The sequence below is a fragment of the Grus americana genome, chromosome 10 (genome assembly GCF_028858705.1).
Source record: "Grus americana isolate bGruAme1 chromosome 10, bGruAme1.mat, whole genome shotgun sequence".
Lineage (NCBI taxonomy): Eukaryota > Metazoa > Chordata > Aves > Gruiformes > Gruidae > Grus > Grus americana.
In genome coordinates, this window is record NC_072861.1 from 4284799 (window position 1) to 4311659 (window position 26861).

The window sequence follows — 26861 nt, forward strand, 5'->3', positions numbered from 1 at the left end:
TCAAAATAAAAGTGACTTTTTTTTTTCTATTTGGGACAACTAGACCTGCTGCCTAAGCAACAATTATCTACACACTGTCTGGGTATCAAAAGGGTAGCCAAATTATTGGAACTATGCTACCTTAGGTAAAAAGACTGAGAGATGGAGGCAATAGATTAGACATCTTTGACATTCCACTTGTCCGTACACTCAATCCTTCAAGGAAGGGAGTGCTTCATGAAGCTTCTCATTGTCTCCAGCTGCCATTAAAGAATAGTCCCAGTAGACTGAAAACTCTCATCCATTTCTTCTCTGCCAAAAGAGCAGCTGCTTTGTATTCAGGTGTGGGTGTAAAGGAAGGTGGACAATGAACACGTTTTGCAGGTGTCAGTCAGATTGCAGAGATGTTCCTAGGGAAAAAGGAAGAGAATATTGGGCCTTTTTGTGAATAATCATCTATCGGTATTAGCTGTATTTTACTGAGTTCTTCCCCTCCTATTTCACAGAGAGGTTTCTAGCACTCAGCATTTCTCTGTGACTGCGATGTATCTAACACCCAGGTCTGTTCCTGGAATTATTCTGCTAACACAGGAGAGTTTGCTTATCACCTGTATGATCAGGTGGATTGCTTAGATCAAAATCTGCAAGAAACCTAATGCTGGCAACCTTTCATGTTGCTAAATAGAACAGACAAACTTACCTGAGCAACGAGTGTGCAATTAATAACCTCTGTGCATCTTCAAGTGTGTTTAGCTGTTATACTTCAGCAGCTTTAAAAATCTTTTCTACTGTAGTTAGACTTCTTGCTGTATATCCAGTGTATTTTTATTCTTAATTACCTTCATTGCATCCAAAAGCTTTGTGTCAGCAGGGTAAACTTTGGCAGAAGGTCTAGCTTCTAGCCCTGAAGAGAGATTAGTCTTTGAGCAACAACACTGAAAAGTGGAGAGGTTTTCTTCCCTAATCTTAAAATTCCCTGTTTTTTTTCAAAATCAGACTGTAAGACATGTGAGGGGATAGTTATTTTTAGTAAATACTTGTACAGCTCCTGTGACAAGTGTTATCTAATCAGTATTATTTATTTACTAGAATCAATATTATTTAATAATGTTGCATACTCAGTCAAGTCTGGGTTGTCTTGACATGATGGAAACATGCAGCCAGTGGCGTTCCCATCTCAAGGAGCCTACGCTCTCAGAGGTAATCTCAAATAAAAGGACTCAACAAACAAGTGGACAGAACAGCTGGTAGGATGGAGTAATATTAATAACAGAATGGTTTAGTGTAGACTATCAGTGCAAAAACAGTGAATGAGTTGGTGGTGTCTGAAAGCAATTGGTTCCCCATGTCTGTTAAGTGAGGTGGAGGCACAGGATATAATGGCAGTTCTTCTGACTTTTCTCCCACTTGACAAGAGTGGAGGAAAGTACAAAGAAAATTAGAGGGAAAGAGGAGGAGGTGATTGCAGCAGGGTATTTGTCTCCACAAAGGAAGTTGATCTCACATAAGTCAGCAAGAATGAACAGTTGAGATGGAGAAAATTCTGAGAAGCTGAATGTTTGTGGTAAAAATTACTATAAAAAATTTATCTGTGTGCACAGTTTATGTGGAGTTGATAACGATCACAGTATGAGAGAACCTGGTATGGACAGACAGGTCCTTGTAGAGGGACAAACAGCAAATTTTTAGGCATAGGTTTCCAAGCTATTAGAAATTCAAAGAAGAAACTTCAGGAGTAGTGATCTGATGATCAGCAATGATCTGATCTACTCTGATAATAAGAAAGTCGAGTTTTCGGTTTAAAAAAAGGCGAGTCACTAGCATGCTTTTTTCTGCACTGAGTTTTGGTTGAGCTCCTGAGGTGGCTTTCTGATCCTGATCCTTCTATAGTGTCCTGGTTCTGGCTAGGATAGACTCATGAAAATTAACTCTATCCTAGCCAGAACCAGGACATATATACTGACGGTGGAAGGTTGTTACCTGCATGTTCTGTTAGTCTCTTAACTGCCGCATGTATTTTAAAAAGGAAAAAAAACCCAACAACTGGGGCAGTAGTTGTTATGATATACGTATTGCAATAAAACGTTATCTGGGTAACATCATTGTCTTCTTGAATTAGTGTGTTCTACAAAGTTTATCTCTTCATGCTAAAAAGAAATTGTGCTGCTGCAGAGCTATCAAGATTGTTATAAATCATTTAACTATGGCAAAATTCCATTGTCCTTCTAGGAGTATGGTAAAATAAACATTTACACTCATCTTTCTTGTACAGTATAATACAAATTATCCTACACCAGACAGATCTCTTAACAAAAACTACTGATAGTTACAGAGAGCCAGATCTGAAGTTATTGTAATTTGAATTGTTTTATTGAACCCTTCAGAAAGAGTTTTTAAGTAATCACAGTCTACATTTTCTATGGTTTGGTAGTAGAGAACCAGAAATTGCTTCCTTTGCAAAGTTTCCAAAACTGGCATGGGACTATTTTTTTAATACAATTTTCCCCCTTTTTCTAGTTACGTGGTGAACATAGGATTGATAGACAAGCTGTGTTGCTGTTTCCTCTCCGTTCAAGGCCCTGTTGATGAGAATCCCAAAATAGCAACTTTTCTGCAAAACGCCACAGCAGTGTTGCATGGAATATGTCAACTGTGTTTTGCTGTCAATGGAAGGTAGGTGCTCTTGGTCTGTCATCTCTAATATATTCTTCAGGCAGCAGCTGTTGTAACCCTGTGCCAACACCATGTTCATGGAAGCAAGCGTTCCAACGAGGCTGTTAAACAGAACTGTTCTTAGTCACGCAGTAATAACGGGTAAAGAAACAGTGCAGGAAATTCACGCTGCTCACCCTTTCACCATTGAACTGTAATTAGTTACCTGCACTGAGTCTTGATTCTTGTAAGTCATTTATCAGAATTGCAAACTTTATCTCCTTTACTCATCATCACAGAGAGGGTTTTATCACTCCTGATTTTAAGTGTCTAGTCCTAAGGACTTCAAGAGGTATTTTATTATCAGCTGAAATCAACTCTTAATTGATTTGTCTCTAGAGCAGCCTAATTCTTTAAAATACCACTGTCAGTAAGGGAATTGTCAGGGAATTTTCTAATGCAAAATGTTCGTTATCGTAACCTAACCAGGGTTGTGGGGAGTGAGCACGAGGAATGTGTCTGCCAGCACATCTGGACTTCTGTAGTCCACAGCGCAGGACAGCCTGACACTATGAGAGTCAAAAATTCAGAGCTTTGGGTGCACATACTAGAACCTACCACCATGAGAATGTCACGCATTTCAGGAAAAGACAAGGCTGACAGAGCTTTACAGTGAATTCCTGAAACGTAAAATGATGGTAGGGTTGAAAAACTGGAGTTAATAAAACATAAAATAAGAAACAAAGCTGTAGGTAAGAGCTGTTGCTGGTAACTCAGGGTCACAGGCACATGGAAAAAGAACTGCAAGAAATATGAGCCTGAAGAGACCATCCCAACTTACTGAAATTTCCCTGTCTGAAAGCTGCCAACTTGGCATTTTATGTTCCAGGAGAGCACTGCCAAAAGTCAAATGCATACTAAAAAAATAATATATAAAAATCGCCCTTCTCTTAGTGGAATAATAGTTCTAGCTACAAGAGCAAGTAATATAATATTTGTGATTTCTGAAGCAGGCGCATGCTCTACCCAAGTGAGAGATCTTTGCGCCCCAAAAGAATACAGCACTGTGCAAGTACTACTTTGAAGAACTTCTGTGCTTTGCGGCAAAAGAGTAATTTTGGGGGGTGGAGTGTTTTTCTTCACAGTTACACCAAGAAGTATCTGATCTTGCTACCTGCCTATAACAGCAAAGCTTTTGATTTTTTCCAAAGGTGCTGATTGTTCTTGATTTCCAGGTTGGATTGTTCATTTGAGCATGAAAAGAAACGAGAGGAATGAACTTCGAGATTTTGAAACTGTAGTCTTTCACTTTTAGATCAAAAGCTTTGGTGTAACTGATTAGAAGGGCAGTTTAAATTAAATGTCTTTCATCACCTGAGCCCACTCTCATTTAAGAGGAGAATGCAGAGTGTAATTCTGTCATGGTACAGAAGTCCTTAGTATTCGAGGTGATTTAAATGGAAAAAGGTATTGCCAAACACAGATTAAGGTGGCAGAAACAGAGCTCAAATTTATTGAATTCTTAAATATGTCACAATGCGGTAATACATGTCATTTGATACATGATCTGCAGCACAAAAGGCGGCCTCGCGTTGTGAGAAATACAGATGCCTCTTTCATTCGGGGTAAATAGTAGTACGAGCCAGTGCAGCCTATTCAGTCAGAATCCGGCATTTCTCATTCTCCAACTTGGTTAATACATGCTTGAGCACCAAACAGACGTGCCATATTGTACTCCTCTGTACGTCAGAGTAACTAATCACAATACTTTTGAAGGGGTTACTGAGAGGAAAAAAGTCTAGTAAGTACTACCAGTGCTCTGACGCTGTAGCGTGAAAAGAAGTTTTGCCAAAATAGTATTAGGCTTTTCACTATTGTTGCAAGAGCAATTTTGACTTGTTCTGTTGATGTATCCCCCTATATAGGATGTTTCCAGTTGGAAATTTCTTTATACTCCTCGATGGTGATCGTCAGGGGCACAACATTAATTTATTTTTTTCTGATAGAACTATTTCAGGCTGTTATTTATCATATAAAAAGTTGTCTTTCCATGTTAAATGCATTTGAGTATTTTTATACAGTGTTCTGTATACTCTGTGCCACTGAGTGGCATAGCGGGAAGCTGACAGGCCAGCAGATGCCGGGGGGCTAACACACCGGGACCACCGCAGGGCTCTCAAACCATCCACAGTGCCCGCAACAGTGAGATCCTTTATGAGCTAGAAGTGGCCAAGCGCTGCGTGATGCTCCTCCTCCTTTGCTTTCAGACACCACTAGACTGTTATGAACTTGACTGCAACTGTAGTCCGCCAGAGGGCCAGAAGTTAAATACTCTAACTCATGTTTTAAAAAATGACGAGATCCTGTCCTGTGGGCACAAAGTACGTTAGGCCATTTGTGGAGCTCCAGTGTAGGAAGAGCTGTCAATCCAGATTTTCCTGTCTTCCTCCCAAGAACACTTCATAAAACTCCCCAGATTTAGCGGAACGTTTCTAAACCCAGCTCTGAATTAATACCCCGTGCTTATTTGGACAGGTATTTCATGGAAAACAATTTATAGACAGGGAAGACATCTCAGTCAAGTACCTCCCTGCACGTTACCTCTACATCAGGCAAGATGTCACAATAATAATGATTATTAGAGGATAGCCTCAAATTGTATCATATGTGTATCTCAGCATTAAGTATTAAATGAGGTCTGTGGTTGATATAATGTAGATGATAAAATTTTAAGACATAAACTAAGATACTTTTTTTTATTCCCATGGTAGACTTGGAAAAAGAAGTCCAAAATCATGGAGTTAGACACAATAAAGGAAAGTCTTGCTAATGTAGGAACATAAATTGGAGGATTCTCAATTTTAACATCATAAAAAGTTATTGAAATGAGGGAATCCATTCTGAACATACGTTATAAGCATATCTTATTATAAGAGAGGGATTTTCTTTTCATTAATGGTCAAGGTCTTTAAAAAGATTTAACTTTGATATTGATCTTACTTCTCAAATGATCATTTTTGGTACTGGCTAATAAATGCTAGATTGATTCTTTTAATTGAAGTTTTGCTGTGGATGTAATAGCACATTTTCCAAACACTGTAATATGTATAAAAATCATTTGTTGAAAACATTAATAACTTGTAACCCCAAGTGAACGTTGTTTTGGTAATTTTTATACCCTCATCTGTTATACAGTGAAAATCAGTGAGGGTGACTTGAGAGCTCCAGCTGGAAGTCCCATTTGTCTTTTGCTGTGTGCCATCCATTGACAGCAATGGAGGTGAGAGCTCCTTTCTCCTGAATGAGTTAAAAAAAAAGTGTACGAGAGGTGAAAATAGGATATTGTCCCATATTGTTGTAGTGAGAATTCATAAAATGCAGCACATCTGAATGTCGAGCTATCTCTGTTTGCTGAGCAAAAGCTGAACCTGACATTTGATACTTGGGCTTGAAAATTGTGGTCATGGTAATGCTCAGCTGTTTTTTTGCTGACCAGTAAGGGTAACAGTAGCCAGAATTGAACACAGAGCCAGTATTATTAACTTGAAATAAAGCAAAATATTAAATAGACTTTATACAGAATAATATATAATATATATAAACCACTGTTATTGCAATTTGTGTTCAATTCAGATGTCCAGTAGCGATGTTCAGGACGACAGCCTTGTTTTCCAGTGTTTATTACTGTAACTGCGAGAGATACAAGGCCTATTTTGGGCCCTTGAGTCCTGAATACACATAGGGAGCATGCTTGGCTTGTAAACACAAGACAGAAAACAATGAACAGGCATGGAATGCAAGGAGCGTTACTAAAAATATGGCCATGCTGCCCCAGCTCACCCTGCCCTAAAAGCAGGAGTGAAGACCAAGAAAATGTATGGCAAATCCTTCATCAGCATAGCAAGGATCTTGCTTTTGTTCCTGTCTTCTCCTGTACTACCTGATGTTCATCAAATCTATATCCCTTTTTTCCCCTATAAGTCTCTGGAACTGAGAGTTCTGTCCAAGAAGCTTAGTTGTTATTCTATGGAGGAGAATTGTTAATGCCTTTTATTACTTTTGCCCATTAGTAGTACGTGCTGATGCTTCTGCCAAAGCGTATCCCACCGCTGCAGTACGTGATGCACTACGCTGGTAAGCGTGAGGTTAAAATGCAAGTTAAAATTACTGGAACTCCCGGAAGACAAATCTAGTAATTCTGTGGGAACTATGAATGAAGAAATTAAATCATGGAGTTAATGCAGGATGAAAAGAGCAGCAGCAGTGCAGTGTAAGCGTTAATCGCCAAGGAAGAACAGTACAGTGGACTAGCGATAACACAGACACAAGGAGGGAAGTGAGTTGTGCATAAGGAGAATATTGCAAATAATAGTCCCTCAAATCATGTAGCTTCTTGAGACATAAGCTTTTTCAAAATTTCCCTGTTTTCTTGATGTAAGAAACGTCTGCAAGCTCCCTCAATCTAGGAAAATAGAATGTCATAGCAGTACAGTAGCTAAATTGTTATATGTTATCTTAAAACAGTAGTGGAATACATATAAATCTGTGTCAACAGCTAATGAAGCTGTGGATTACAAGCTGCAGTGGCAGAAAGCTGCAGATATATAGGGTTTGATCCAGGAAAATAGTGACTGTCATGTCACAGATATGCAAGGAAGTAGGCTGGTCTGGTTTCGGTTTTATTACAGTAATTAAGATAATGTCTGTTTTGGCTGCTGGATGGCAAATCAGATGCAAGTCTGCCTGAGCGCTCGTTGTGCTTCTCACCACTTCCAACGGACAGCAGAGCCAGCAAGGAGACTGTAAACTAACTAAAACTCGTTCTTGAAAGTACTAAAAAGTTTCAAGTCATCGCTTTTACACAGTACTGTGATTCCTAGCTTGACAGTGTGAATTATAACAAGGTCTGACAGGTGCTAAATACTTCTTTATGCTTCTTTTATTATTATTTTCTCTCTTTATTTTGACATCTCTTTCTAAATAAAATAATTTAGAAGCAAAAGTACAGATGATAGTTTTTAAATCCTAATAATAATTAAAAAACCAAACAGATTATATTCTAAGCCTTTTGAAAATTCATGTTTCCATTTGGCTCCATGTTTTTAATCGAGTATATATTTCAAATATACAAACATTATAATGTATACCCGTAGAGACGCTTGTCTGCTTGTTAGCTCAGTCAGTTTTTAAAACAATAGATTTTCACATATAAACAGTTTGCTCGTATTGAAGCTTGGAGAAATTGTAGTTTTATACTTGTTCTGCAGAGTATGCTGTTTCTCATCAAGCTGTATTGAATTCCTGTTTTTAATAAATAGTGGTGTATTTTAAGCAATGAAGTACCGCTGTTTAGTATCTTCCTTTCCTGGGATGGATATATCCGTATTTTTAAATTCTTAAACCTTTTTTGTAAGTCATAAACTCTGTACCAATTCCTGAGACTCCTTGATGGCAGAAGCTGAAAATCATAACGGCAGCCCATAATGAAAATTCCCTGCATTTATTAAACTTTTCTTTTTAAGATCCCGCAGGTTGTTTGACCATTATATAAATATTTGCCTGTTTTTCTCTGTTAAATATAGAGACTTGGTAAAGTTTGAAAACCTGTTTTCCTAGCTATATAAGCTAATATAAAAAATCCTGTAAGTCTTGCTTCCCTTCAGTGATTAATTGAAGGAGTTTTGTCCATACTGCCTGTTTTACTTTGGCAGCTGTTACAGACACAGTTGGAAAGTAAGCTGCTTTAAATAGGACAATTACAAGGAGGTGCATCTTTAGGAATCCCTTCTTTTAACATTAGTTACGTAAAACCTAGGTTTCTTGTACGACGTCATCAGCTTCTGGTTTTTCTGATTTTTATGGGTTTTTACTTCAGTCTGTGTGCTGACAGCACTGAATTTTCACTGGGCTTACCTTTGAGGTGGACTGAAAATCTGCTAAATGTATGAAATCCATTGTCGTACAGACTTGACCAAAATCACTCAAAGCAGCATACACTAAGGTTCGTGCTTTATTTTCCAACGTTTCATATACATTTTTTTCTACTTTAAAGCCCACAACCAGTATGAATAACATCTTTTACCTTTTTATTGTAAACATTTAGGCTTAAAGTGATTATAACTGACAGTTAAAACCAACAGGAGCCAGTGGCTTGTTCATATACACGTGAACTGTAATACAGGCAACATCAAAAATAAACGTTTCTAACAGTTCCTTCAATCCACCAAACCTAGCAGACAGATTTTTTTTTTTTTTAACAGCTTTGTCCTGTGGTATAACTTTAAAAGTCCTGGTCTTTTCTCTGAAAAAAAATAATGCTTGCATTTGGAGTTATTTTACAATTGACTTTTTTATGTATATTTTGATTCATTCACTGTTCCAGAGCAGCACAAAATGGTAAAAGGATTTTATCCAGCAATGTAAGCTTTTTCATATGGAATTGTTTAAAAATAATGATGGAGTGAGAGTTGAGAGCAAGCTAACTTTAACCTTTGGTAAAATTGGTCAATCTTCTCATCTCATATAGTCACCAAAAATTCTCTGAGGTATCATATATAGTAATTAATTTGGGGTTATCATTTGACCATGAGTGGCTTTTTTTTCTGCTTTGTACTGTTGAAAAGCTATGATTGAAATTAAGAGACGTTAGTTGGCAGAAGGAGCTGTGCTCTCATGTGATACTGTGGAAATAAACATTCTAGTTACTTGAGTGTAGTTAAGTGACGGTTAGCACATTTTGGCTACTGCAGACTGCAAAATAAATAATTGGCCATCAGAAACTAAGGAGTCCACGGACGCAGAAACCCAAGTTGCACGGCAGTGGTTGCAGAGCTGTGTTAGCTCGCCCTCCTTCTGCAGCCATCCAGGTTCCTTCCTCGCTTGCAGCCAGGTTCACGTGCCAGCACGACTCGAAAGTCTGCAGCAGGGATGTGCGTAAAGGCACAGCTGGCAGGCCAGGCTGATGGTTCAGGAAGTGTCTCTGCTGACTCCATTCAAACGCACTCACTTAAAGACCACAGAGCTTCAAAAATGAAGATTTTGAGCGTGGATTCCAGGCGTAAGGAAAGTAATGCCATAAATTGTTGGGCAGCATAGCCCCACCCAAACACACTTAGAGCTCTAGTATTTTTTCCACTTTTTTTTATTCATTACAGAGTAAATGTTAGGGTCGTTATGAGTGTTACAAACCACTGGCTTAATGTTTGTGGTTCTTCTTTTGCAGCAGGTAAGTGGCATCAAATCATAATTTAAATAATCTTTTTAAATTTACTTCAGCTTATCTTTCGAATGTTATTACATGTATTTTGAGAGAATCCTACACTGCTGGCCTTCTGAAGGGCCGTCGCAGCTGGTTTTGTGGCCAGTTTCTCTAAGGATTGCTAGGAGTCCAGCTGGCTATCACAGTATTAAACACACCCCCCGTTTTGGAACCTGTGCAGTAAACTCAGACACATTTGTCTCCAGCTGAGTCTCTGCTGCTAACTTGCAGAGTTGTAGTGCAGGTGCAGTGGTGACTGATGGTCATGAAGTCACTTGGTAACACCACAGGTACTAGAAAATAGGCACAGCTACGCTGCTTTCGTTCTCACTGTGGCTTACCTAAAGATCTGATTGCATCTTTCAAAGATTTGTGAAGTAATTATACAGTCTCCTGTGGGTTTTTTGTACAGCATAGGTATCGCTGAAATAGGACCGGGACATTAATCCTTGAGGTAGCAGCAGAGGATGCTGTACTTAAAAGCTTTTTCAGTAGCATTGAATGTTCACAGTCTGTAAATAGAAATAACTTGGAAAGAAATGGTGCCTATAAATGCTAATTTCGGATAAGATCATTCCTTACACGTGTGATCTAGCTGATAAAAACCAGAAGTGAGTCATCTGAGCAACTGCTTTCTAAACCTAAAGGTGCGAGCGAACGGTGATGGAAGCGGAAGGGTGCGAGTAGAGTAAGCTGTGTACAACCCAAATAGTGTCCTATCCTATTCACCTGGGCTCAGGGCTGCAAGAAGACCTCTCAAAGGCTGTGCAGAGATCCTTCCTAGCCTGAGCGTGAAAATAACCTTCCTAAGCCTCCTAAATCTCCCCTCCTGCACCTGCAGCATGGCAGCCTCCTCGCAGGAGCTGTGCAAAGTGTCAGGGGCACACAACGGGAGCTCGTGGGGTTTGTGGGGGCGTTCTTTAGGACGTGGAGAATGCAGGTTCGTTATCCTGCTCTGCCTGTTTCTCTGTCTTTCTCTTTGGCCCAAGGAAGCAATGGTGTGCTGTTACAAATAGAAATTCTTATTGATAGACCTTGGGTCGGGTGAGGTGGTGCTTTCTTACCTGCTTTTTTGCTTCACTAGAAAATGTGCGAATGACAGAACAAGACAACGATGGCTGAAACCTGGGAGTTGCCGATTGTGTGGTTTAGTTGCTCCATTGAAGACAAGGGTCTGTACCGCAAAAAGCAGGATTAGTCAGCCTACCCAGGGTCTGCGTTGGAAACTTCACTGGAGCAGAGCAACGTGTGTAACAGAGGGGCATGGGGTGCTTCTGATGCAGCGCTGAAAAGATCATTTAGAGCCGTTCTAGCCAAGGAAAAGCTCCTTGCTGGTTCTGATCAACAGGAATATTCTGGGCCCTCTGAGTGTCCAGTCGTTTCTGTATTCAGCTGAGGTCTTCATTTACAGATTGGTTTAGAAAGTGGTTCTTGTTTCCACTGCTTTCCCGTTCCCTTTGCTTTTAGTTGTTATAGAAGGAAAGGATACCTTCATCTAATTTGTCCTTTTATAACATCTTCTCCTATCACCTGTTGTATTTTCCTTCATTTATTTTAAAAAAAAATATATATATATAACCTTAATCTCTGTAGTCTCTTTTGATATTGACACTTGTTTTTTGTAAGATGGAAACATAGTAGGTGAGGCAAAGACCAGCTTTTCATGTACCGTATTTTTCAGTGTTACTGTTTACTGTATCTTAATATTTTTGTGTTTCCTTTGATTGCCAGTATAGACTAAAAAATGTATTCCATAATGAAGTTCAGGTGATTTATGTGATGGGTTTGAATTAGAAATCAGAGTATATAAAACTCGTTGAATTATTTTCTGTGCTTTACTTTTTATTTGCCTGCCTCCTACACATTGTCACTGCTCTGGAGGTTAAACAATCTTAGTCTTCCTTAGTAGTGACTGTCCTGCATCGTCTTCTGGGTGATCAATAATGTGAAAAAACAGAAACCTTACAAATCGTGGAGGGATTCTGAAAGTTTGAATGTGAGAAGGGAAAGGGCATCCCGAGTTATTTAGCCCTCTGTCCTGATATCCTAGGTAGCCAAAAGCCTTCTCCATTATTTTACATGCATACCCAAAGGATACTGAAGAACCCTAGTTTCCATTTGCACAAGCTATGCTGGTTTGTCTCGATCATTTCATACTTCTTTGTGCTTTGCTACCGTACAGTCTCCCATAATAACATCTGACTGAAATAAATAGTAGTGTGTTTTGTTAACTGCTCAACCACTTCATTCTTAAATTCCTGCAGAACTATTTGATTAAGATCATCTGGTCCTAGTAACTTATTTTGCTACTTAGGTAGGCAGTTTGTTCCAGTGCCTGCAGCCCGTCACTGAGGCAGCGAGAGGCTCCAGGGAGTTCTCCCACCTCTGCTGGCTGCTATTGCAAGAAAGAAAGATGGGTGTAGGCTACTGACCTGAGACAGAGCTTGCTTGGAGCCCCTAAAGTGCCCCCAGGCTTCCAGCTTTAAAGCTGCTGAGTTTCGGCATGGCCTCGCGCTGGTATTGTGAACCCATTTGGGGAGCAAAGACACCAGTATGTGGAGAGAGATATTTAAAGATACAGCTGCACGGCAATTAAAGAGAGCGTGAGATGCTGCGCGGATTATTGAAAGCATTTTCTGGAAATGTCGTGGTTTCTTGACACGTTAGGCATCAGGCTTTTTCCTTTTTAGCAGTTCACTGGTTTTCTAAGGTTTGGCTTATTAGAAGTACTGCATCCTGGGCAAGCGTTCTCACTGCGTGCTGGTCTCTTCCTCAGACGGCTTAATGTTTCTTTGACAGATCTTGGAACATATTTGACAACACACGTCAGGACCCCACAGGACTAACAGCAGCTCTTCAGTCTACGGATCTGGTTGGAGTCTTGCATATGCTGTACTGTGTTCTTTTCCACGGGACAATTTCGGATCCAAACACAGCAAGTCCTAAAGACAGCTATGCAGCGAACACAGTCCAGGTTGCCATTCACAGTTTACGTTTCTTCAATAGTTTTGCTATTCTTGATCTGCCTGCCTTTCAGGTAACAGATGTTTCAAAACTTTTGCTTAGTATGAAAATGTTACTTATTGCATATACTTTTGGACTAAGTTTTGTCTTTAAGATCTTAGTTATTGAAGGAACTTTCACGATTAAATGTTTAGGGTTTTTTTTTTTCATGCTTAAAATTGTAAATTATTTTTATTTCTGCTGTTATAGCTATAGCAAATGAATTTAGGCAAAAAGTGAAAATTTGGACTATGCAAAAGGCTGAATCCCATCCATTACTACTTCTATTCAAAGAACCTCACTTTCAGCATAGTACACGTTATATTTAATAAGCCCCAAAAATGTAAAAAAAATCTTGGTCAAAAGCATGAAATAACAGTTTTTCTGATGTGAAGAGACTTGCTTATATTATAACCACAATTTACGTTTTTCCAGTGCTTTCAGTGGCCACTTGCATTAAAATTGTAGAACTGAAGCTGAAAATCACTTGATAGCAAATTTTTTTTATGCAAGTAAAATTTTACTGACCAAAAATTGGAAATTTAACTTTTCATAATTTTTAGTCACCAAAAACCTCAAAAAAGATCACATTGAATCTTGGGAAGGTAAGTCTTTTCTTGCCACCTTCTGTGAACAGATTTCTAGTGTAAATGAATCATTTTGCCATACAAAGAAAATACAAATACTAGTATATTTCTCAGATAAATTGGGAAAGCCGTTGCGTTGTTAACATAAGACACCTGACCAAAAGGATTGCTTTGCAAAACACGTTTAGCAGCGTCAATCTTCCACAATTCATCAGCATGGGTTTCTGTCTCATTTAATACATAATTTGTATATAAGTTGTACCACACGCTCCATCTGAAATGCATTAAACTCAGCAAGAGCTTTGCATGAGTAAAGAATTTAGTATGTCTCCTTCCATTCATTTTTCTTGACTTTGTTTAGTACATTTAGTATCGCTGATAACAGCAATAAGCAATTTGCATGTAGCAACACTCATCTGTATAGATGCAGTTGCAGAATCCAGTCCAGTCAGAGTGGTGGTTTTTTTCTGGGCCACAGAAACAGTACATTTAGTGGAGTTTCATGTGAAACAACTCTTACGTGCACCATTAACTCCCATTTCTTTCTGTAAATCAAAGTGTATCAAAGTTAGTTGTCTTCTATAGCTTGTTCACTAGGTAATGGATTGAGACTGGGTGTTTATTTGTTGCTGTAGATACTACAGGTATATGCCAGAGAGTAAGACTTGAACTGGGACAGTTACAGCTTATAGGGGAGCTATAGCAAATCTTACGGGCTGAAGAGCTGCTCCCCGGTATCTTAAGAAACCAGTATTAATTTTTAAAATACAAGTTTCTATTTAACGCTGTCTGTATTTATCACTCTACCAACTACCCTTGTATCTGAGCATTTGTAACAGGCTGTCAGCATTAATTCCCGAATCCTCTGGTCTGCATTAGTTCGTTCCACGTAAAATTGTGCAAGATAGTAATTACTGCATAAAGGGGGGTGGAAAACAAACCAGTGTGAAATATTTCATTCAGTTCTTCCATGCAGGGCTCCGTTCAGGAAGTATCCGCTTAGCCGTCTTACTGAATTGTAGGCATAATGTTGTTTGTGAGGGACAGACGCACAGCTCTCCCTTTCAGTGCATTAATGTGATTTGTTTCTGTAATGTTAAAAAATCCTCGTACACCTGAGGCAGTTTGCTGTCCATTCTGACCTTGTGTACTGTAGCAGGCTAGCAGACAGCAGAGGGGAAAAGTATTTTATGTACTGTCTGATTATTATCTCTTAGGAATAGTTTTGTCACGTAATAGTAGGACTATAGAATAGGGTTTTTTGATTAACAGAAGAGGTCTGGTATTCTAGAGTTTGTATTAGCACAGATGGCTCGTGGGTATATATTTCATTTAATTTGACAGTCTAAACAATTGAAAGATGGTAGTGAGAAACAACGCAGGATCCTGAGCTGATATTAATTCTGGCTAAAAAGGAAGCATAGTTTCCTTGAAAAATTAGTTTAACTTTTATACACAAACTCAGGTGCCCTTTGACCTGTTGTTATCAGGAAAGGTTAAACCCAGAGTGCTAGGTCACAGCATGCGTGGACAGCACTAATTAAATAAGGGTGGACCTAAACCCATGACATTTACATGATGTAAAGCAGTAAATGGTGGCTGTATTGTACGTTAAATTTTGAAAATAAACTAACTTACCAGAACGCTCGTGGCTCAAGATGGAACCACAGCTGAGTCTGGTTTAATTGTCAAGGATTCCACTTTTGCTGGGTAGATGCGGAGTATGCTAAAACTAAACTATACTACAGACTGGGATTTATGTATATGTACTTAACGCAGGCTACAAGGTATAAAATCAAGAAAACTCTCAAATGAAAGAGATTTTCTCACAGGCCTGCATTGCTGTTTCATTAGAGTTAGTAGACTGTCATGCTCATTCCTGGTGCTTTAGTTTTCCCCTTTGACCTTGTGTCGTTCTGTCTGTTTGACATGTTTATTAAATAGAGGCTGTAGGCTGCGCAGATAAAATCTAATTCTGAATCTCCACGTTACAGCAATTTGCCTACTTTTAAAAAGCATCCCAAGAAGCTTTGCAGCTGAGTGTTCTCTCCTTTTGGATGTTTCTAACTTTTTTTTAATGTTTGAAAAGTCATTATTTGTTATTAATCTTTGTATTCCATTTAGTGTGCAAGTTATTAATGAGAAAATGTGTTTTGCTCTTTTGCAGAAATGAAGATGGTTTGGTTTCTTTTGCTTATTACTAAGAAATATTATTAGCATTAAATTTTCCTGGAACATGTAATGTATGTCAAATGCAATGGTCAACCTTATGCTACACTGAATGTCAACTAAGCAGAATCCAATTTTTCCCGTGTCCCTTTAAAATTTGAATTTATTCTTATTTTTTGTGGCTTCTAATGTTATGTCCAGTTGTACAGGATAAGTTACTGAAAGAAAAGAGCTGATTCTGTCTTCCTCCAAAGTCACCACAACAAAGAACATAGTCAATACTTTGCAAAAAAAAAAAAAAAAAAAAAAAAGGTGCAATCAATGTATATGAAATTCACACAATTTCTTTAGCATACTGCCAGACTGTAATTTCTGTTTCTTGACTTTTTTTTCAGTCTATTGTGGGTGCTGAAGGACTATCCCTTGCATTCCGGCATATTATCAGCTCTCTGCTGTGGTACTGTTCCCAGCATACCTGTGAAGGATTGCTACACGAAGTCATTATTTGTGTGGGCTATTTTACTGTAAACAACACAGATAATCAGGTAAGGCAAATGGAAAATGGGATCAGAAGTTATCAAGTGCACATTTAGTCATGGATCCCTCAAGAAAACTAATCCTCTCAACGTTGTTTTTGAAGCACTTGGAATTCTTATGAGCACAAGTATATGTGTTTGCAAAAGAGAAACTGAAGTTGCATCTTAACACAAAAACATTAATATTATGTAGCCATAAGCAAACTCCATGTTCTTGTGCAGACAATCATGCTGACGTTGCTTTGATTTCAACTAGCCTTTCTTGCTGCCAAGATATATTTAGCAACTGATATTTTTAATTCCAAGTTAACTTCGTGTCGGTTTGATCAGACGACTCTGGTACCCACGTAAACCCTTCTAAAGCCAAGTGAGCTCGTCTGCCGTGAAGACGTGTCCTCAGATGCCAATGTAGCCACCTCCCGGGTAGCCAGAGCGCTCGTTTAAGCCATTCTTTTCCTTGCGTCTTTTTGGTAGTAAACCAAATACTCTGTTGAACAAACAGTGGAAATTCCCCTATAGCTTCCTTGATTGTTGTCCACTTTTTGTCAGTGGACTCTGACCTCTCATACTAGTTTATAAAACAGCCCAGACACAGCACTTCAAAACTATTTCAAATATTTTAGTCTTAAAAATCCCTGAGTTTCCTCAGCTTATATGTAGCATCTCAGAGTAAACTGGGCAGGGCAGAAGTTCGCACTGGCTCTTTATTGTTGAGGATGCGAACCTGACTCTGGATGTGTAGAAACTGTGTTATGGTGCCTACATCTTTGGTATGAGTCAGTTGAACACTATATTTTGTAAATTTACATCTTTCGTGCTCTCTCCATACTTGTAACACCTGGTTCCTGGCTGTGTTCAGCTTTTGGGGTAGGGGTTTGGGATGAGGAGCTTGGTGCCCTCAGTTAAGCTGAAGAGCAGAAGAAAGAAGCGTTACAGCTTGTCAGCAAGGGTTTAGAGAAAAGCTGTCCAATAACGTTCTTAAAGTTGTTGACTATAATTGGAACATTATAATATCTTAAAGCTGACAATGCTGTCAGAAATATTATAATAATTATATAATGTAATTACATGGTAATGTTTCTGTGGCTTTGGCCACAGTCGGAGGGAGGATCCTGCAGCCTTCCTACCCTGTGCAATCAAATCCCACTCAGGGTCTGGGGCTGACTGTGGGCAACACTTTTTAATACGATTGTTTTGAAAATCCATGTGATATTGCTGCCATTTTCTGATTCCCACTGCTACACAACGGGCTGTGCGGGCATCCAGAAGTGCCAGCAAACAATGTTGTCTTTTCTCTGCAGTTTAAAAATGTCTTTTCTGGCACACAAGTATAAACAGATGTGATTCATTGCACAGAGGACTTCCAACTATAAACGTGCCAGAAATAGCGCAGAAGAGGGATTTCCTACCAGCGCTGTCAGTTAGTCCGTAGTGCCTGTCGCTGTTTAGTGCTCATGCCCTGGGGCGAAGGTCCGACCGTGGTGAGCAGGCACCGTGCCATGGCGGCAGCTGGCTACGGGGGCTGCCGGCAGGCAGCCGAGAGACTAAGTACGTGCATAATGCGTTGGTCTGTGGGCATGCTTCCCGGCTGGTGGTTCTGCAGTGTCTTGGAGTCTTCAGCATGTGCACTTGGGGTTGAGGGCATCTGCCATCACTAATCTACCCCCAGAACGATTTAATTTTCAAGAGGAAAAGGTAGCTGCTGCAGCTCTGAGAGAGAAGTTTAGGTCTTTGGTAAAACAACAGTGGTATTTTAGTACTTTTCGTACACTAACAGCAGTCTTTTATGGTGGTTTGCTTTGGTGGTACTATCTCAAGAGGTGTCATGACGGGCATAACTTTTTATTTAATTTCTGATAATCCTATTTGATAAGCTTTTAACTGAGGAACCAGCATCTTGGTTTGGTTTGTGTTTTCTTTGTTTAAAAAAACATTTTGAAAAACAGAAGTGTTGCTTACTCAGGTCCTTGCAAAATGCAGGGAAGGTTGGGTTTGGGGTTTTTTTTTAGTAAAAGAAAGTATTTTTCCTTTTGATACTAGGCAGGCAGTGAGATTTGCTTACAGTTGTTATTTTCAGTTGCTGTTAGTGTTGTGACTTCCAATGAAGATATGATGCCTTTCATGAAAAGGGAAGTGCTTTCTCTTCATTCAGTTATAGCTTAATTTTTTACTATGTTACGAGCTTCCAATTTTTTTCTTTCCTTGTTGATCATCTGCAGAGTCCTACTAAAAATAAAAAACTGGTCTCATAGTGAAAGCTTTCAAATAGTAGGCTTGAACTCCTGGAAAGAACAGCATAATAAAAATAGATATACCAGGCTTGGGCTATGAAAACATATTTCCACAGAGCCTGCGGAAATTTATTTAGTATTTGAACAAACTTTAAAAGAGTCAATAACTGACGTATTTCAAAGCAGATTTGCATTACTCTTGCAGTCAAATGTACATTTGTTTTGAAATGTTTGTAGTTTAAATAAGTCTTTTCCTCTCTAACTTTGTATTCCTTATTATAAACCTTTATATATTTTCATTCCTTTCAACTCTCAGAAAAAAGAACGAATAGTTACTTGGAGTTTTTGGTGTGCCTTTTCTGATTCCTTTGTCTACCCACATGATCAGATAAATATCCAAAACAGTGTACTGGAATAAAGAAAAAATGGCATGAATTATTTAAAAAAAAAATTGCAGTTTCCCAGTTTGGAGAATAGATAGATTTCTAAAAAGGAAATTTTACAGCCTGTCAACCTCACCATTGACCTTCTGTAGTAGTACTATGATTTAAGTAAGTGAATTATTGCCACCGTGCAGTCAAAATAAAAAAAGGGCAATTTCCTAAATATTTCACATTTGTAGAAGAAAATCTTCCAAGAGCATCATATGCCAGTCATTTAATGTCATATAGGTTTGTCTGGTTTTATTACACTATCTGTAACGCTCTGCTTTTAGTCGAGTGGCAAATGAAAAAGGAAAGTTCTTTTCTCTTGTATATCTTTGAGATTCATATTTCACTGCAGTTTCCAGGAGCCCCGAATACGAGGAGGGCCCCGTGGTGGGTCCTGCTCACACGCAGACAGTGGCTGGGGTCCCAGTTAGCGTTCTCGCCACGGTTGGCTTTTGGTCCAGGCCCAAGTGATTCTGTCGAGGAGCGATGAGGACAGTGGACTCCTAAGGAACGCATTCCTAAGTGTTTTGATAGTGCTTGCTCTGTTTATTTTAAAAAGACTATGATTTTGCTGACTCTGCCCACATATAATATATTAGTAATATTCCTTTCCTTTTTTCGTATTTTGTTTTAACATTCATAAAGCTTTTTCAGGGCAGCTGCTGTCACTGAAGAAATAAATCAGTTATGAAACTGAAAATTTCAAAAAGCAAGGAGTGTTTCTTTAATATTTCAAATGCTTTAACATCATTAGTCAGGCCTAAACTGCACTGTCTGTTTTGTATCGGCACGTGAACTTTTGTTTACTATAGAGTTAGACAGCCTTTGTTTCACGAGACAGGATTCTGTAATCATGTTGTAGCTGAGCTCGGCTTTATTAGGCATCTGCTTTGCATGAAGTATGATCGAGGAAACTGATTCTCTTTTTTTGGCCACCATTTAATCTATTAGCGTAGGAAAACAGGTCCCATGATACTAGGGATAGACATGTGAAACTAAACTGCATAATAAAAATAATGTCCAATCTTCGAATAAGCCAATCATTCTATATCAGACCGTGGGATTACAGTTTCTAATTAAAATGTGCTTGTTAATTAAAAATATTCTTCTAATTCATTACATTTTTATTCCCTTTCATTGTTTGATTTAATTATGATAATGAATATAATTAGCATGTGCTGTCAACTCAGTTCATTTGCATATTATATTGGATAATTGAATGTGGCCATGTAATTAAATTAAGGTGAATGACAGACGATTTGGCTTCTTTCACATTGCTGTATTGGGAATAAAAATCTTTCCATATTCATTGCAGTTAGTGAATATTTTTCATATGAAAAGTCATCACAAATCAGAACTTCAGACTTGGGATGTTACCTGACAGGCTACAAAAGAAGTTGCATTGTTCATTTCTCTTGCTGTGCAGTTATTTAAATAAAAATAACACTTGTTCTTTCAGTCTTTGACACGCAGCGTATTTAGAGTGCTCTAGAAGAATCTCATGAGCTTTTGGGATTTGTAGGATACAGAGCTGTATGCTTCTAAATTGTCGAACTAAACCATATTATTACTAGATTGCAAAACAAAACCTCTGCGAAAGAGCTAAGGAAAAGTGTGTGCAGCTTTCAAAAATGTAATTATAAAATGAGGGTTTGTAGATAGAAGTAAAAGCTTCTTTTAGAATAACCAATGCAATTGGAAAAATTTGGACACACAAACCACGTGTCCTTGAAGAAGGGATTTCATCCCCAGACGTTTGTCTTCCAGTTGCGTGAGTCTAACTTACTTCTCTGTCACTCCACACCTGTTTATCCCTAGACACTTCTGTTCGTAAGAACGGTACATTATTCTTACTGTAAACTTATAAACAATTGAAATGTTAATGTCTAATAATCCACGTTGAAAATAGAAGCACATGGAATTAGATTTAATAGTAGCATTCACTTATCAGAAATTTATCCTTGCTATATAGCTGTGGAAAATTTATCGCAAAACATGTTTCAGGCATGCCAGCTAGCTCCAGTTCAAGGAATAAAAATGGTAAGATTACAGGATATTTTGGGAGAGGAATTTCTCCTGTCTTAAGAATATAAAACCTCACACAGCAGTGTCACAGGTATAAATATAATATTCAAAGAAATTAAAATATTGTATTGTAGGCACAGTTCTGAAAGGATCATGAAATTTATGACTCATTCCCAGCGCAGGGAAAACATAGGAGATAGTCCTCCAGAAAGGCTTCATCCTGAGATTGTCTTTTCCCTTTTTTGTTAAATGATTGGCTTATCATTATATCTTCTTTTAAACATTCTTTTCACGTGGCAAGTCTTACTTCTGTCATAAAATAGCAGTACACTTTATCCCACAATCAGTGCATATCACCTACATAGATACATGCATGTGACGTATACCCTAACTATGGTTACAAGTACTGCTGGGTTTTAAGGGACACCTACAAAGTGACTTCAGCTTAAAAGTTACCTTCTGGAGGGAAATTATTTTGTGCTTTTGACAGTGTTAGTGCGTATTGACGTTCAGTATATGGCCAGTTTCCTCTGGTGTAGCGTGAAGAAAGAAAAATACTTTTAAAATGGAAGAATTGGGAAAATCAGAAGTTGACAGGAAAACTTGGAAGAATGCTTATACAAATATTATGTAGACTTTCCATGTGGGCTGTTTACTAGAGGCCATCATTAAACGTTCATTATTTACATTGCTTTTGGGGCTATGGAGTGACCGGAACAATTGTGATCTGGTAGGTGGAGTTTTTGAAAATACAACACAAAAGTCAGGGTGCAGGAATTGGTAGTTACTGTATAGTTAATGTCCATATTTGTAAGTAAATAGTATCTGAAATCACCTAATTCTGATTTTGTTAGTTTCTTTTCAGAAGAGGGATTTTTGGGAGTATGGATTTCACGTTGAGATTGTGGGTTTAGTTTTTTAAACTTTAGAAAAAATAAACAACAAACCCACAACCAAAAAACCCCAACCAATAATACAACCCCCCACACACACACAACCTTTTAAAGCTTTATAGGTTTGAATGAAAAATGCCTGGTAAATTTTGTGGAATAGCTGCTTTTGGCAAGTGAGTGATTCATGTGAAGTTGTAGTCTTGACTACCATTTAGGAGCACTTCCGTTTGTGAACAAAAAACCCCCTAAGGATTAAACTCACCAAGTTAAAATGGAGCAAATTAAACCAGATCTATAATATGTGCTTTTTCTCTCTCAGCCTTACATACTCAGGACCGCAGAAATTCACTTAAGTGAACCAATGTCTTCACCAAAGACAGCATTCCTATCTAGGCAGTCGGTGAAAAGTGAGGATGCCTCTTAGGGAATTTGTTAGACACCTCTGTTGTTATTTGAGCATAGTGAGGAACTTTTTCTTTTTTAAGAATGATCTATGACAAAGCAAGTAGAATACGGCAAAAGCATGTGGGACTGCGTATTTCATGCATAACATCTTAATTGTATTTCTAACATTCCAAAATGCATCCCGTAATTTTTCTTTTTTTTTTCTTTTTTTTTTTTTTTTGAGTGTGGGGAAGGTAATTTAATATGAGCAAAGACTTAACATGAAATCAAGTGTATCTAGTTTCAGTTCATGATGGCTGGCTGATTCCTTGTAGGAGGGGAAGAGAGAGCTTATAGGAATTAATATGAGAAATGAATGCACTTGGATTTATCTTATTGCCTTATTCTTAAACTGCAAACACAAAAGAATAAACTTTGCTCCCAATGTCATAAAAGCCAGTACTTTGAACAGTCTTAAAATATAGTTGGTAACTAAAGCTTAGAGATGGAGAGAGCGATTGGCTAATGCCACCTCCGGAGAGCGACGTTCTAATCTTATTCCTGGGTCAGGAATAAAAGGAGTTTGGTGGTCTCAGCTTAATCCCCAGTGGGCCTTTGTCCACATTGAAAAAACACCACAAAGTTTGGCATAATCCTGCTTAATTAGCAGTTTCTTCTCAGCTAAGACCTGGGCCTGGAACATTATGGGTTTGGCCGGTGGAGATCTGTTGGCGGAGATGGACGCAGAAGCTTGCTCGAGGCCTGCCTTCGCTCTGCCTTGTTCCCACCCAGCCTGTTGGTCTCTCCTTTTCATGAGAATTAAATTTCACACAGAAATCTAAAACAAAGTCTAAAGCCTGCAAATATTTAATCAGGCCTTGTGAGCTATTGTCTGTCTCGCTTCATCTGTGAGGGAACTCCCTGTACTTCTCCCATAAACTCCTTCCAAGTTTTCCAAGTCTCTGCAGACCCACAGTGAGTGTCCCCAACGTCTCTGGCCCCACGCGGAGAGGACGCCGGCCTGCTCTGTGTTCACAGCTTTGGGCTCGGGCAGTTGACAGTTGTTCCAAGCACTTGGATGCTGCTCTAAGGGTGTGAGCCTGCAAGAGGCCCAAAGAAGTCTCCCAAATCCATTTCAGCATGTTCAGCTCAAGTAACACTTGATTGAAGCGATACTGAAACATAAAGAAAAACCAAAACACATTAAATCTTGCAAAGTGAGTACTATGGAAAATCTTGGTCATCTTGCTTTCTCCTTAGTAATGGGTAAATTGTAGCACATTTTTTATGGCAGAAAAGTACATTTTCTTGCTCTCTGTTTGAAGTTTTTCCTCAGCCAGCTCTGCAGTGGCTGAATGTTTCACAGTCTTTTTAGTCGATGGTCAGATATTTTCACAAACCCTTTACATTTATTGTGGAAACCAGAAGACAAAATGTACTAGTAATAAAAATTCTAAGACTGTATAGCTTACTTGCAAGTAGGGTTTTGGAGAGTGACAGAAAACACTTGCTTTTAAAAAGCAAAAATGCTCTGAGGGACACAAAAAGATTTGATGTGTTTTAGACTGTAATATTTCAATTATTCACACTTTCTGGGGATTTTGACCCAAACTAGCTATGTTTTTCAAGGATGATGGCAAAAACCTCTGCCCGTAGTCTGTTTGAACTTCTGTTGACTAAGGTCTTGTTTCTTTTTTAAAGCAAGAATTCTTCATTGACATCAATGGAGTTTCATCCATTTAAATGACCAGAGAATCACACCCAAAACAGCAGCTTAAACTTACGAGTGGTACGTCATCAGAGTTGAAAATGTTACCTAAGTATGAGGATGATTCTTCAAAAATAGTGCAGGATTGCAAGGGCTAATTCTAGTCATCTCAGTGTTCTAAGGATTTGAGACATGGCATGATGGGGTTTTTTTATTTGAGTTTACAGTATATGTATTTCTCAATACATTTCATGAATAATAATACTCTCTTCTGATAAAAATTATTAGGTCAACACTTAAGCATATAAATCTCCTGTTATGTTATTTTGGAAACAATGAAGCTTACCATTTTCTAGAAAGCAATGATTGCCTTCAATTTAACAAGGTACTAAAGTAATGAGTAACATTATGCGTGAGAGCAACCTTACATGTCTAAATATTTATTTTTATGTTAATATGTTAAATGCCAAAATGCTATCATTTTTAAAATTAGGCTTTTCCTTAATACCTTTGCTAGTTCAGACATCAGATTACAATTTTCTGCTGTAGCCTGGGCATGTGTTAAATTCACAAATAGCTTCAATGCATATTAGAATTGTTTCCATTCTCCTTTCATCACATTGTAACGGAGCTTATCAATTACAATATTTGTTTAACATTATGTATTTATTTATTGCTGAATTTAATCTATATGGGCTTCATTTGTTATCTTAGAACTAAGGTGACTTGTTAGTTGTCATTTTGGGTGACATTTTTCAGAGAGCTTTGTATAAAGAACTTCTTTATCTGGATTTCCCCCAGCATCACTTTCGATAAACATTTTTCCATCTTTACTGCATCACCGTGCTTGTATTTGCCATTGTCCTGCCCTAAATGCTCGAATGGCTTAGGATGATTACACAAAAACTGCTCAGATTTTTTTTTCCTTTGTTACGTATACACAGAACACCACTGAATCTGTGTGCTTAAACCATAGAGCTCGCTCTAAAGGGACAATGCTCATAATGTGGTTTATAGGAAGACTAATGTTCTTTCTGAACTCTCTTATCTTCTCTCTGAAAGCTTACATGTGATGTGAAGAAAATAAACACTGGAATTTTTCAAATAGACAAAATTCTTATTTTTAAATTTGAATGTAGCATTCTGGAACATTGTTTTTGCATGGAAGTGGTGCTCTGATTCCCCGATAAACGTCAGGAGGAATTTAGAACATTCTTTGCTCAGAGCCTTGCCAGTAGTGGAGTTTGCAAAATGGAAAGAAAAGAGCTTGACCTTAAAACAGAAGAAGAGCCTAAGTGGTGACATATTCTGCTGATTAAATACTAGCAGTATGAGATCTGTTTATATAGAAGCAAAGAAATAATGCAGATCTAACTTTGAAGAGAAACTCTGGACTACTAATATAAAGACTTATTTCTTTTACAATGTTATAAATAACCTGACATCAAACAAAAGAGTTTAACTGTTTGATGGAATACTGTAGTTACAGAGATTAGATGCACAGTTCCTGTTCAATAAAGTTGTTAGTTGTTTGTCCAAATTAGAATTGGCATTTATGTAAATGATAAATAAATAGAAAAGAAACATTAACTGTTCCCATACCAACAGTCCAACAGTACAATTTTAAGATCCAAATGTTTATAATGGCCATAGGTCGTACAAGATAGTGGAAACAGCAAGGAGTGCCCCTTAGAGAACCATTAGCTTTTTAGTCTGAGATTTCTAAGAAAATTGCATCCGAATGTGAAATATGTTACAGTAGAAGAGCACATTTTAATGCTTTGTTTCATAAAAATAAAAGGAAATTCTATTGAGAAGGATGTTTTTCTAGAAAGTTAATTCAACTCACGGTGATAATTACTGTATTTGTTTCTAAGTACCAATGGAATACACCCGTTCATTAGCAGTTTATTTCTCTCCAAGAGCTGAGGAAGGTTTCGCTTCAGGAAGTTTTAAACTTTACAAAGTTATGATTCAGCTCTGTTTTCCTGTATGCACTTCATGTTAGTATAATTTTGTCTTACTTTTCATTTGGTAAAAGAGCTACAACTTCTAATACTTGGTCAAAATTACTAAAAAAAACACCAGCCTGACTGTAGAGTACTAAGAACACAATGTTGTCATGCTGAGTTAACGACGATGCGAGAGCGGTGCACTTAAATGACTTGTAAGGTTTTGTTCAAATCTTGACATTTGGGGGTTTTTGTGGCTACAGATCTCGGTTCTCTCCTTGGCGATCTTTCTCCTTTCTCTGCTATCTTAAAGCAGCAAGAAGCAATTTTTCCTTTCTTCTGTGGATGAAAGAAACTGATAGGCTACAGAAAGCACCCATAATTTTCCTGCTGCAGTGTTGCCAAGCAAACTCCCCTCTGCTCCTGGGGAGACCAGGCAGCATGTGTGCAGTTCCAGGTGCTCAGATGGCAGCTGAGACTTGCTGGACATCGTCTCTACCTTCGTAGTTGGACATCCCACTACTTCTGCAGGTCTAATTTACGGTGGCTGTGCCCTAGCAGTGCCATTGATGCCAGCAATGCATTTGCTCCCAAAATCGCTGCATTTTTCTGTTGCATTTTTTAACAGCATCAACCATGACATAATGTTAAGATATAGAAGAAGGAATAGAAATAATAAGTAAGCAATACGATCAAGTTAACATCCAAAGACTCTGATTTTTTACCTCTTCCGATATTTTGTGTAGTTGATTTCTGGAAGGCAATGTGAGCTGGCAGGCAGAGTAACCAAGCGGCTACTAGGAGAGATGCAGGAGAGTATCCAGGCTGCTGTGAGTTTTTCTGTTATTTGTGGTGTGGAAAGCATACCTGTACACCTTTGTGGAGAAAAGTGTTACTGGTGACTTCAGCAAAGCATCAGCTTAACAAAAAATAAGCTTTTGCAAAATCATTGCCCTGATTGTAATGGGAAATCTGTGATAAAGGAAGTCATGGGGCAACACAACAGAATGAAAATGAGAACTCAAGTAAGTTACGGGATCTGCTGTGAAAAGT

At 38.3% G+C, this 26861-nt stretch overlaps 1 protein-coding gene across 10 annotated transcripts in view; it reads left to right on the forward strand.

The window, feature by feature from the left end:
* SCAPER (S-phase cyclin A associated protein in the ER) overlaps nt 1-26861 on the forward strand; it is a 161002-nt gene that overhangs the window by 122805 nt on the left and 11336 nt on the right. For 9 of the 10 annotated variants that reach the window (XM_054836962.1, XM_054836964.1, XM_054836959.1 and 6 more), the window contains 3 exons: nt 2497-2652; nt 12689-12926; nt 16044-16193. In XM_054836962.1, coding sequence (XP_054692937.1) covers nt 2497-2652; nt 12689-12926; nt 16044-16193 — 544 coding nt within the window. Of the gene's footprint in view, nt 1-2496; nt 2653-12688; nt 12927-16043; nt 16194-17485; nt 17703-26861 lie in introns of those variants that run through there. The other variant, XM_054836965.1, reaches the window with a different exon arrangement.